This window comes from Pseudophryne corroboree, chromosome 2 (genome assembly GCF_028390025.1).
Source record: "Pseudophryne corroboree isolate aPseCor3 chromosome 2, aPseCor3.hap2, whole genome shotgun sequence".
Taxonomy (NCBI): Eukaryota; Metazoa; Chordata; class Amphibia; order Anura; family Myobatrachidae; genus Pseudophryne; species Pseudophryne corroboree.
The window spans coordinates 433,704,149-433,717,962 of NC_086445.1; the positions used below are offsets into that span (position 1 = coordinate 433,704,149).

Here is a 13,814-nt window from a genome sequence, read left to right on the forward strand (position 1 = left end):
ACACTCCTTCGTGTAACTGCAGCCATCCACTTTTAATCATTACTTTTGGACTAATGTCTGAATACACTGGTCGATCCCTCAAATTGGTGCTCCTTTTATAGCAGAACAACGGCAAGTTCTTACAGGCCTGTCCCAGAGTCGGATCACTTTGAATAATGTGCCAATGGGAGAGTATTGTCAGTCTTATAGCTCCTGATGTAATCGAATATGTACTAGAAAGCATCAATCTATCGGCTTCCTCTGCCTTCTCTTTAGGAACCAGCAGATCTTTCCTATCCAATTGGAGGCATTTTTGTATTGCATCGTGTACCTCTTTCTTTCCATATCCTCTGTCAAGAAATTTCTTCCCCATGTTCATTAGGGCTTCAGGTAATTTATCAGAATCAGAGGTAGTTCTAACCACCCTCACCATTTGTGAGTAGGGTAAAGCCCTCTTTAATGGCTGCGGGTGGAAGCTGTCAAATTGTAGCAGTGTGTTTTTATCGGTTGTTTTACGATAAATTTCAGTCATAAACCGCCTTTCCATAATGCTCACCTTAACATCTAGAAATTCAATAGAGGATGGACTACTGTTACAAGTGAATCTGATGGACCCCTCAATACTGTTAAGCCTGGTGACAAATTCGTTCAACTTATCTCTACCCCCTGTCCAAATAAAGAAAAGATAGTCTATAAAACGACAATAACATTTGACATATTTTGAAGATTCAGGGTCACCGTGAATATGCGCTTCCTCATAGTTGTACATGAACAAATTTGCGTATGATGGGGCCATATTTGACCCCATCGCGGTCCCGAAAAGTTGCAAGTAAATGCATTGTTGAATAAAAAATAATTCTTGTGTAGTACAATTTCCATGAGGAGCATCAAATATTCTATTGGTGGGCCTTTGTAATTGGTACTGGAAGAAATCACCATTATGATTGCATCCATACCTTCCTTGTGATTAATATTAGTGTAGAGACTACATACATCTAGTGTCACCAGCAAACAGCCTTCAGGGGGTGTCCCATAAGTCTCCAATTTGTTCAAAAAATCTGTTGTATCCCTTAAATAATAGGGGGTATTCTGAACAATGGGTTGTAGGTACACGTCAACATATTGTGATAAGGGTTGGCTTAACGAGCCCCTAGATGAAATTATAGGTCTTCCCAGGGGTTTGCTTAGTGACTTATGCACTTTCGGCAATATATAGAGAACCGGGACTATGGGGAAATCTTGATATAGGAAACTCGCAGTCGACTCATCTATCCAACCATTGTGAGTGCCCATGGAGATGATGGAATCAATCTCACGCTTATAGGCGCCTGTTGGATCAAAGGTCAATTTCTTATAGCACAAGGTATTACTGAGTTGTGACATCACTTCTTCAATATATTCAGACCGGTCAAGGAGAACGATCCCGCCACCCTTATCTGCCGGGCGTATTATGATCTGATCGTTATTCCGTAAATCCTGTAAAGCTTTAATCTCATCAGGATTTAAATTTTGATATTTCTTTCTCATTGAGTTAATAATAGGCAGTGTGTCTCTCTTGACCAATCTGATAAATGTGTCAATGGAAGCGTTGTTACTAGGAGGGTCAAACATACTCTTGGATCTAAACGATCGTTCCCGTGTCTCACCCGTACCCTGTTTACTAAAGAAATCTTCAGTCGTAGTTGCCTATAAAAGCGGTACAATTCAGTCTCCCATTCAAACGCAGTTTGTTTGCATGTCGGTACAAATGTTAACCCTTTCGATAATACAGTCATTTCAGCTGGCGCTAGACTGTGACTGGACAAATTAAACACTACTATCTCCTGTTCCCCTTTGTGTATGTCCTTTCTTGGCCCTTTCGGTGTTTAATCCCCCCTCTTCTACAGGGCCTTTGCCTCTGCCTACCTTGTATCGACTTCTGGTGTACACTCGATCCCTTAAAAAAGGCTGTCTGCTGGTGGAGGGTTGGTCTGAGTCACTGGGGGAGGTTTGGGAATCAAGGTCCGTATATGACCTGTCCCCTCTCCTCCTTCCCCTGTTGCTCTGGCCCCCTCTCCACACTCGCCTGGCACCCGGATTCATAAGCCAGGGATACACCCTCAATTCCTTGTAGTCTTCCTTAACTTTTCTAAATTTGTCTCTCTTGAAAGATAATAATTCAGATCTAAAGGAGGAAACACTATCCTCTAATTTGGTAAGCCAATCACAACCTACATACATCAGATTGTAAAATCTCAACCCCTGTCAATTCACAGTCAGCCAGCTCCTTATTGAGAACCTTGATCTCAGTGTTAACCTGTTGAATAACCAAGATCATCAAGTCAAAACTACAATGATTTAGTATGAGACACCACTGTCTACAGAATTCTGCGCTATTGCGCCCAATAGTAGGTTGACTCTTGATACGAAAGCCCCTCGGTATATATTTATCTTTGTGGTATTGTGATAAAGTGAGTACATGTAATTCTAACTCCGTTAATCTTTTCTTAAGTTTAAGTAGATCTGCAAAAACTTCTGTTGGACTGTCCGTATCAAAAGCCAATTCTTCTGTTGCAGTGAACAATATTTTAGAAATATCCTTTTCCAGGAATCTTTTAGTGCCTGTTAAATCACCGACATCTTTATCCATGACCAAAAAGGTGTATGTAAAAATAATGTACTATGACAAGTCCATGTGAATGGAGATCACTTTCATAGAACTTTTGATGAAAAACTTAGTGGTGCAGTCCATAAGCCACAATGCAATGGTTAATAATCATATGCAAATTTGGAACGCACACACCTTCAATCGTTTTGGCAGGGTGCTCGGTCAAATATTAACATCCAAACGATGTGACAATGATCCACAAAAACCAGCACACCTTATGTAGCAATAAACAATTTACTGAATTCTCATTTTAAAGTGCACCGTGCAAATAATAGTACAAATCGTATACTTAGCAGTTCAATTCATGTTGATAACCCCGCATGTTGGCAACTCCAACAGCTGTTTCGGTGCAGCAGCACCTTCGTCAGGGTAAGCCAGCAGTATAACTAACCATCACCAAACACCACATTTATATACACAGAGACAATTAAAAACAATTACATACACCTGTTCATTCTAATCAAAAAACAAGTCATGTGATCCCATGGTCCAATCCCGGACTAGGGTACTGCCCACTTCTCCAGCGCCATGGCAACAAGATACCAAACACACAAAGTGTGTGTACTTAAACATAAGCTGTCAGCTGATGGGGCATGGATCGTTCAATCACATAAATCTTATAACAGAACGCGCCTCATCCACCGCCACAATCGCACAGTTACAACGGCCGAATGCATCTAGAGCCGGTTACTTCCGGCGTGCGGAACTAATAACGTGCAGTGGGGTTGGCGGGGACCTAACAGCGGGACGCGTCACCCGGAAGTGACGCAATTTCGCTGTTATAGTAGAGATACCATTCCCATGGCAGCGGGACGCGTCACCCGGAAGTGACGTAGTCGCGCTGGTATCATGGGGAAAACATCCCTAAACAGCTGTGTATGTATGCTATATTGCTATATACATACATGTGCCTGGCTGGGGGGGGAGGTAAGCCTGGCGGGGGGGGGGGGGGAGATGTGTCTGCCTGGGGGGGGGGGGGGGGAGATGTGCCTGGCTGGGGGGACAGACCCCCTACCCCACCCGCTGCCCCACTGTACCCGCCCCTCAACCACCCGCACCGCCTACGGACCCTCTCCCCCATCTGCCGCACCCCCGCACCTGTCCCTCCCCCACGCGCATCGCTTCTGGAACCCCTACCCCACCCGCAGCGCACTCTGCCCTTCACCACCCGCAGCACCTCCTGACCCAATACCCCACCCGCACCGCCCCGCTGCTCCTCCCGACCCCCTCCTCCATCTACCACACCCCCCCACCTACCCCTCCCCCACACGCATCGTTTTCAGACCCTCTACCCCACCTGCGGCGCACTCGCCCCTTCACCACCCGCAGCACCTCCTGACCCTTTACCCCACCCGCACAGCCCCGCTGCTCCTCCCGACCCCCTCCTCCATCTGCCGCAACCCCCCACCTGCCCCTCCCCCACGCGCGTTGATTCCAGACCCCGTACCCCACTTGCGGTGCACTCGCCCCTTCCCCACCTAGAGCGCCTCCGGAACCCCATCCACCAGATCCCCATACCTGCCCCTCCCCTACCCGCAGCAACCCCTCCCCCACCCATACCGCCTCCGGATCCAACTCCTCCGCACATCCCCACCCGCAGCACCTCACGACACCCTCCCCCATCCGCGTTTCCCCCCCCCCCCCCCACTGCATTCTGTACAGTGTGCCCTGCAGGCGCTGTTCACACCGTCGCAAGGGGCTACGCCCCCTTCATCATCCAACTCCCTTTCATTGTGCAATATTTAACCACTCACAAAACTAGGAATGCAGGTCATATAATACATATATTGAACGCGTACAGGGGTTAAGGGGGCGTAGCCCCTTACGACGGTGTGAAGAGCGCCCGTAGGGCGCGATGAAGCACCTAGTGTGTGTATATATATATATATATATATATATATATATATATATATATATATATATAGAAGAAACGTGTTTTTGACTGGCACTCCACATAAGAACAATAGCACCTGGGTGCCCTCCCAACGACCTGTGAGGGACTTGATGCAGCAAAGACACACGGGCGGCACTCCACAGGACTTCAGAAATCACCAATGCAGCAGACAGTTTAGTATATCAACGTTTCAGGCACTCTTTATTAGCGCCTTTCGTCAGGACAAAGAACAACTAGACAAAACATACCTTTATAGCAGTCAGTGTACCCTCCACCTCCCGGCGTCTCCCCGCACTTCCGGAGCTGGTCGTCATTACGTCACACCCCGCGACGCGAACGGACCGGCTTGAGGGGCGGGGCCGGTGTCCATGGCGACCAAGCACCAATCCACACGTGTCCCAGTCCCCAGCAGACATTCCGGGGGCGTGCAGAGGCGCTCGTATCCCAACCAATCCGGCGCAGGTGGGCGCGGCAGTATCCATAGCAACCCGTGACACAAACAAAAAAGCATACATATACACTTCTAGAAAAACACCTAAAAACACAATTATAGTGACAGTTATCAATTGCATGTCGAACCTACATCCTGTGCAATCTTCTGATCAAGCGGAATTTTATCAAACGCTATCTGTAAACCTTACTATCTTCCTACAGTGCATGGCCTACAAATTGCCTATGCTAAAACTATAGACAGGAACTTCCTCAACTAAGGAGCATGTAGTAGGGCAGAACATTTTATCAAATACCATAGCTGGGGTCTATTACACATATGGCAGAGACTACCCAGCAATCTTTTAATCTGCCCAAAACAATGCACATACCCTAGTAATTAGCGAATTATGAAATAGTACAGCATAATAAATCAGCCACAACCTAACTAGACATCAACTACAGAAAACAAGTCAGAGATAGATTTTCATTCAGCCCCCCAGGGGACACTGTGTTCATCTCGAAGATCCATTTGGATTCAAGCTGGATTAATTTCTTGTTTCTGTCGCCACCTCTGCTCATGGGCGGAACATGATCCACCAATTTGTAACGTAGTGTAGCCATCGAATGGCCTGCTTCCTTGAAATGTCTAGCCACTGGTTGATCACTCGCTTTTCCTTCAAGTGCATTTCTAATTGCCGACCTGTGTTGGGCTGCTCTCTCACGGAATGAGCACATCGTTATCCCAATATAAGCAAGTCCACAGGGACACTTGATCACATAAATGACATATTTCGTCGTGCACGTAAGAAGAACATGTCTAATCCTGATCTTTTTCCCAGAATGAGGGTGGACGATGGTCGAACCCGTTTCCAGGTAACTGCAGGTTGTACAACCTGTACATCTATATGATCCTGGTGCTTTACTCAGGAAATGTGATCTAAGCTCTTTGCCCTGTGGTGTCACATGTATATATATATTTATTAGTGATGAGCGGATTCGGTTAAAACCGAATCCGCTCATCACTAACAAATATATATATATATATATATATATATATATATATATATTTGTTAGTGATGAGCGGATTCGGTTTTACTCGGTTCTCAAAACGGCATCTTATTGGCTATCCAAAACACGTGACATCCGTGACCCAATAAGATGCCGTTTTGAGAACCGAGTAAAACCGAATCCGCTCATCACTAACAAATATATATATATATATATATATATATACACAACAATGAGCGGCACTCACGGCGTCTTCTCAAATGATGCAGTCGGAGACAGTCAAATCTTAGCAACGTTTCAATGCTTTATGCATTTTTCTCAAGCGACTGCATCATTTGAGAAGACGCCGTGAGTGCCGCTCATTGTTGTGTATATACTGCTGTTTATATGCGGACACCCGGTGCATAACTGAGAGCTGATGGGAGAGCCGGCACCTGCTGTTTTTTTATATATATATATATATATATATATATATATATATCGATCTATCGTCAATAAAATTTAAAGATCAGTGCGCTTATCCCCACTTGATAGTCCTGTACCACAATGTATGGTCCAAAGGAAATCACAATGGTCCAAAGTGAGTTAAATATCTCACTTCTTAAACCCTGATGTATAATCCACAGGGTATCACCAACAATGGACTGAATAGTCCTATATTAACACCTTTCCACTTCTTTGGGTAGCTGCTCAGTTCTTCAAAGTACCACTAGGTAAAAGTGGCCAAGAAATTCTACAAAAAGAAGATATGAACAAGCGCCTATGGTGTAGTATGTCTATCCAGAATGTGCCAAATACCCGCAGATAACAAAATTGCGTACCAGATTGTGGCTTGCACTAAAACACATCAATCCCCTGTTTCATAGGCTCAATCTGATCTCAAAGTCGTCCTCCGGGGCGAGGGAGCTAGTTCCCCCACGTACCAGCTGCGCTCACGGAGCTTCGCCTCAGTGTGAGGAACAGACACGTACTGAGGGGGGCAGGAAGCGTCGTTTTTGCATATATATATATATATATATATGGATAGATAGATATATAGATATACACACACACACACACACACACACACACACAAATACTGTATAAAGAATACAAAGTACTATATTGTATACATTACTAACATTTTCACTGTCCTGGATGTAGTAAACTATTTAAAAAAGAAAAAAGAAGCTGCTGATCTGAATCTTACTTGCTGTATTGTTGTCATATCTGTAATGTGTGTGACCTGCCTCCTATCTAATGTTGATTTGTATGCTAAGAGTTAAAAAAAAAAAATGGTATTGTTTGGTATTAGAACATTTGTATTACAAAAATGTACTTTTTTTAAAATGTATCGTGTCCTTCAAAATTCAGGAATATTAAGGAACCGGTCTACACATAAAAGGAATAAAATAAATAAGAATAGCACTGGTAGGACAGATCCCAACTTTACGGTACCCCTGTAATTGTTACAAATGCATTTCCCAATACTATATTGGGAACATGTCACACGTATAAATATCCAGAATTTTTGTAACATGGAATATTAAGAAGAATCCCAGACTCAGAGTAAAATAATCTGATGGCTACTATCTCCAAGGAAATTACTTTCTTATTAGAATACATTCATGCCAGGGGCACACAAGTATATTTATTCTGTCAAACATCAAAATAGTTGTAATGCCAGTAAAATACCCCTTCAGGTAACATATTAACCATTTCAAGACTCCACAAAGGAGGAACACATCACACTGCAATGTTTTATATTCCTCTGAAGTGAAACTACAAGCAAAGATGCAAGGCATGCAGCAGCTACAAAGCACAAGTAGTGGATTCTCTGCCAGAAGCAGATGTGACCATGGCTGGGCTTTTTGCAGTGTCTGTCTTTATGCTAATGATGTGGCAAATGCTCTTCATACAGAGAAACCCACTGGCATCTGTGCAAATCCATCTTGATGCACCAAGAAAACTTTCACCAGCCCTACATCAAACGCAGTTTCTGTATCTGAACATGGCATCCTGTGTGAGCTTCTGAATCTTTGTACGCAGCCTCTGTCAGCAACATGCCCGGCTAGCTACCCCACGTTACCTCCCAGGAAAGTCGATTGAAATCTACTCTTGCTGCATCCAAATTTGTTTCATGTCTCAGAGTGCTATTGAGACGCATCTGTGGCGCCACTTGGATCAATGTGTAGACATAAAACAATGGCCTTTCGCTTGCAATATCGCCACTGTGTCCAACCTTTAATACCCCTTTCACACTGCAGAGCCGGGTTGCATAGGTCCAACCCGAGTGCGACCTGGCGGAGACCTCTTCCAGACTGGTGGCCCGACGCGGCATACTGCCGGGTTGGTGATGGCACCACAGACAGGTGCCAACCCAACGCTTGGAGATGATATCCAAACGCTGGCTTTTCCTATTCTGTGAATGGGTCCGTTACTCAGCACACTCTACCACGAGCTGGGTTGAACTCATGTTCAACCCTGCTTGTTACCTGGGTTGAAATGCAGGGTCGCTGGACCCGGGTTATTTTAACTGGCCCCTTTCACACTGAGCAATATCCGGGGTTGCTGCGTGTTCACGTGCAATACACTGGGATATTGGTGGCAGTCTGAAAGGGGTATAAATCAGGCCCAAGTTTTTTTAAAGTAATATAGAGCAGGGGTAGCCAACCCTGGTGCTCGAGAGCTAGCAATAGTTACCATTTTCCAGGTCTCCTCACAGAATCACAAGTGAAGTAATTAGCTCCATCTGTGGATCTTTTAAAATGTATCAGTGAGTAAGGACTGCACCTGTGCACCTGCGAGGTGACCTGGAAAACGGGAACTGTTGGTAGCTCTCGAGGAGCAGGGTTGGCTACCACTGATATTCAGTCATCTATAAGAGCTAAACAACTTAATGATAAATGATTATTTATGGTACATAAAATATATCTTTCTGAGCGTTATCTCCTTCCATAGAATAAGCTTATCAGCAGATTGTGGGAATTTATATCAAGGTTTTCGTTCAAACTCATTAGGGCAAACAAGATTTACCCCTTCTTTCCCAGAGACTCAAATAAACCACTTTCAACATTCTAAATATGTCTTTTATGAACCCTTCATATTACCATTTTCATTTGTGTCACTTCAATGGTTGATTGTGTTGTTTGTGACCCGCAGACATATCAATTTTCTGCTAAATGGCCAGCAGACACTCACATATGCAGAGAATGAGAACCTTTAATGTGCCTGTTTGTGGCAAGTGCCTGTAAGTGGAGGGAGATTTAATGCAAATCTTAATGTTTTGCAATTTAATGCATGATCGTATCCAACGCTCTGGAAAGGAATCAATAAAATACTCCTAATGGAAATGGTGGTAATAGTTTTCCATTTAATGTGGGCTGTGGTGATTTCCTACTCATTTCTACATACAAACTCACCAATAGGAGGGAGAAACAAGTCCACACCTGAATTCGGTCTGCTTCCTGATGCAGTCGGTTTTATATGCTCTGTCGCGCAGGCACGCACTGGGGGTGGTGGTGGGGGTTGCGAAGGAGGGGAAGTGTCAAATAATTCATCACCTGCATATGAACAGACGTCATGCCTCTTAGTTGCATTCACAATATTCAGCACAATTTCTACTTTATATTTTATGTCCTGAAAGTTTTGCTATAATATTGAGAACTGCATTTTATGGCCGCAATAACAAAGCACAAATAATCCCTCTACCTGGAGACTCCGGAATCAATTACACATGCTGTGCTACTGTATTTACAAATTTACAATATGAAACAAATATTTTTGCTTGTGGTTTACCATTAGTAAAAAAAATAAACATATAATGTACAGAAAAAGAAGCCAAACATGAAGAAAATCTATAAACCTATAGCACGGTTACAACAATCACAGAGTGGAAGAAAAAAAAAAAAGAGTAGATTAAACCATACAGTCAGCAGATTCCAACACAAAAACATTAGACAGATATAAACCACTTAAGAAGAAACAGAGCAAGTCCTATTTTCAGCTGTCACAAGTCCTTGGAGTAATGTTATCTAATCTTACTGTATTGCTGCATTTGTGGCTTACCAAAGGGAGGATATAATGTTCCAGGAATCTACCAGCAAAGAAATGGAGAACTTGCTACAAGATTTAATACTTTAAGTGATGATACGTCTAAACATTGCACAGGTGTGATAAGCAAAAAGAGGAATTTCTGAGTCAGCAACTCCCAGAAACTATGAAAAGTAAATATAAAAGGCATGACGCTTCAGTAGCTAAAGCAGTTTACTAAAATCCTGAATTTAAAGAGGAATGTTGGTGCTGTGAGCTATTTCATTGTGCATAAAAACATATGAGACCATCCTTGGTGAAAGTAAAAGTACATTTTATCTCAAGTCAGTTTTACAACTTCATAAATGATTTTTTTCTTCTTTTTCCTTTATAGTGGTTCCAATTTCCATATTTATATAATTGTTTCATAACATTGGATATAAAGGCGCAGAAGAAGAAGTTTTCCATATGAGGGACTAACGGCCTGATTCATTAGTGCCGATGTTTGCAGATCTGAGCGATTTTTTTAGCATACATCAGTCACACGGCACGTGCGCCAACTTAGATTATCGGCAGTGGTTGCTGTGAGGACTTGGATGCAGTGTGATTGCAAAAAGGGGTGGTTGTCCCTACAAAGAAATAGGGACCAAAAGAAAAAAGCCTCTTTGTGGGATATAAGTGTCTTTTTCTTATTTTTTATTACACTATAAAAATTAAAATCTTAAATAATAAAATTACTTATTACAAATCTTAGTGACATTACTGGGAATTACTAATTAATCTCACCCTATTTACTAATTGCATTATTATTATCTTTATCCCTTATTCCTATTTATATTTACTTTTATTTTCATTTTTATATTTATATATTTATTTTCATTTATAACTATTTCTATTTTCATGTTTTTATATTATTTTCATATATATATATTTTATATTTATTTTTATTTCTATTTTTATCTTGTATTTATATTTATTATTATATTTATTATTTACATTTCATTTTATTTGACATTTATTTTTATATTTAGTTTTATTATTATTTTATTTTTATTTTCATTATTATATTTATTTTGATTATTATTATTATTTTCATTTTATTTTATCTTATTATTATTTTTATTCTTTTTCCCCCCTATTTTTCTTTTTTCATTTTTCATCTTTATTTCCTTTTTCATTTTCTTTTCCCGTTTATAATTAGCTATATAATTATTCCCATGTTGTATATTATTTATTAGTAGCCTGTTTATTCCATCTCCAATTAGTATGTACATAGTGATCATTTTAATTAAGCCTGGTTAATTGGTGACACGCAACTGCCCCATTCTTATTTGGATTTGAATTTTCCAGCTCTTAATTATGATTGGCTGCGGTCAGTATATAGGCACAAAGCAGCATGACCACAATAGGATCTATGGTGAACAAGCCCGGCTAGGGTGAAACGTACGTCCAGCTTCGGTCTCATGCAGACGTCACCCTGACGTCTTCCCCGGGATTCCCGTGAAGCGCACACGGGCCCGGACTCGTAGGCAACTAGGGACATGCATCAAGCTAACGGCAGCAATCCAGTACATCAGGAGGACTATACACCATTCTAATAGGTATTTCGGCGCGCACTCATTGCGGGACGGGAGTGGGTTTTCCCTGCAATGACAAACTGTTAACAGGGTTACCCCTCCTTGTTTCCCGACAACAGCAAGTAACGCCACCTTTTTCTTCCTTCATACCCGTTCCGGCCGCTGACTCTCTCACCTCCCATTCACTGTGGCGGTTTTCACATATGGGAAGGCAGCAGAAGTTAGCGGACAAACGGCACGGGTACTGTTTTCTCTATACTGGTACTAGTTTCATGATAATAACCTGCAATCATACATAATTGTCTTTATTATTGCTGCTGAGCTTGCTTATCAGGCACTTTCTGAATTATTTGGATACTGATTTTCAAATCGTTAAGCGACTGTATTGTATTCTTTGTACGCGCCAGACCATTTATATACACTGGTCGTTCTGTGTGGTTATTAATATTGATCTCTAACATTTATCTATAATCAGACTAATGAGCATATTAATTAACACAGTCCTGTCATGTTTATATAACCTGAATTTTGTCGTCTGACCGGTGATTTGGTTTGGATAATAAGTGCCTTGCCTTTGCCTACTTAATAATTACCTTATTTGTCTATAATCTTCACCTAGCAATTAAGTAATTCATTTTCCTCCATTGAAACTGCTTAAGGCAATCAATCAATTAAATTGCATCCTTTGTCAAGAGTACAGGGACTTTTATCTGTACTCTCAGACATATCACTTGATACAGAGGCTGCTACAAACTTTTTCTTTTTAGATACATTGTTACATTGGAGGAGTATGTTATATACATTGTATTCACCACAGAATCATGTTTGTTTTTTCCTAATAGGGTTGTACCAATAGGTACATTTAGCCCTTGTTCTATACACATTATTTTAAATTTATTGAATTAAAATGTATTTTTAAACAATGTAAAAAGTATTGCAAGAGTGCCCCCACAAAGAGGCTTTTTTCTTTTGGTCCCTATTTCTTTGTAGGGACAACCACCCCTTTTTGCAAACTATATTAATACCTCTGGGGCGCACCACCAACATATATATAACTTTTCCAAATATATGATGCCTATGATTATCTAAAATTGTTGGTTCATTGTTATTATTCATAATTATTCCTAGCGGTGCAGGCAGACTCAATCTCTTGCTTCAGATTATCTAAAATTGTTGGTTCATTGTTATTATTCATAATTATTCCTAGCGGTGCAGGCAGACTCAATCTCTTGCTTCATGCAGTGTGATTGACAGACAAGTAGCATTTGTGGGAAGTAATGGGGATGGGTGGTGAGTGAAACGCAGGCTGTTCTGGGGGTGTCAGAGTCCGCGACTACAGCTGTGTACGCAGTTCAACTGGCCCCAGCAGATCAGGGTTGTGCAGAAGTTCGATTATGTGACCGATGTGTAGCCTCTGTACGCAAGCAGCACATCAGAGACACCGCCAGTGGACACCGCAAATTGCAGCTGCTTTGGCATTAGCATCTTTTCTCAAAACAGCTATGTACACAGACGCAGTCACAATGGTATTTGCACCCATTTCAGTATCAGGCCCTAAGACAACAATTACATTGCTTACCCTATATAGCCCTGATTATAGACTACAGAGTATCATGCAGTATCATTTAACCAGCTGTGTATCAGGTCATAAGGGGGGCACTGTGTGGAAAAACCACTATGTCGCTATAATTGGCTTCTTTGTCAATCAGAGATCAGTATGGTTTCAATGTACAAAATAGATCAATCCCTATGACAGACATCAATTACGGGGAAAGTGTTCTTAGAAAAAAAGTGTAAAATACCCTAGTTTTCAGAGTACATGAGGACATTTGAGAGATTTTATTAGCAGTTACTTACATAATTCACACAATAAGTAGCACATAACAAAGAATATTTCAGTCATTCACATCCAACCTTGCACCAGTGGAGATTGCAATACACATGCAACACATACTAGGGTTAATTTTTTTTTTTTTATGACAGAAGCTAATTAACCTACCAATATCTTTTGGACTGTTGGAGGGACCGGAATCACTCAGAGGAAGCCCGCACAGGGAAACCCAGGTGTGGGTAAGGAAAAGGATCGGTCAGGGGAGAGCTCGGGCTAGGCTACAGGAGGAGAGAGTTCGAGCTAGGCATTAGGGGGAGGGTTAAGGGTTCGGATTAGCAATACTCACCAACGAAAGCCATCACCACTAGACTACCAGGGACATTTTGTCAACATTCTAATCGCATCAACATTTCATAAGTGCCAACATGATGAATG

General features: G+C 41.8%; 1 protein-coding gene across 8 annotated transcripts in view; it reads right to left on the reverse strand.

Annotated features, from left to right (window-relative positions):
• The window catches only part of CBLB (Cbl proto-oncogene B), a 394,231-nt gene that overhangs the window by 38,127 nt on the left and 342,290 nt on the right, over positions 1–13,814 (reverse strand). For 6 of the 8 annotated variants that reach the window (XM_063953611.1, XM_063953616.1, XM_063953618.1 and 3 more), the window contains exon 15: positions 9,362–9,502. The exons of 1 other annotated variant lie outside the window; for it this stretch is intronic. In XM_063953611.1, coding sequence (XP_063809681.1) covers positions 9,362–9,502 — 141 coding nt within the window. The remainder of the gene's footprint in view (positions 1–9,361; positions 9,503–13,814) is intronic. One more of the 8 variants, XM_063953612.1, reaches the window with a different exon arrangement.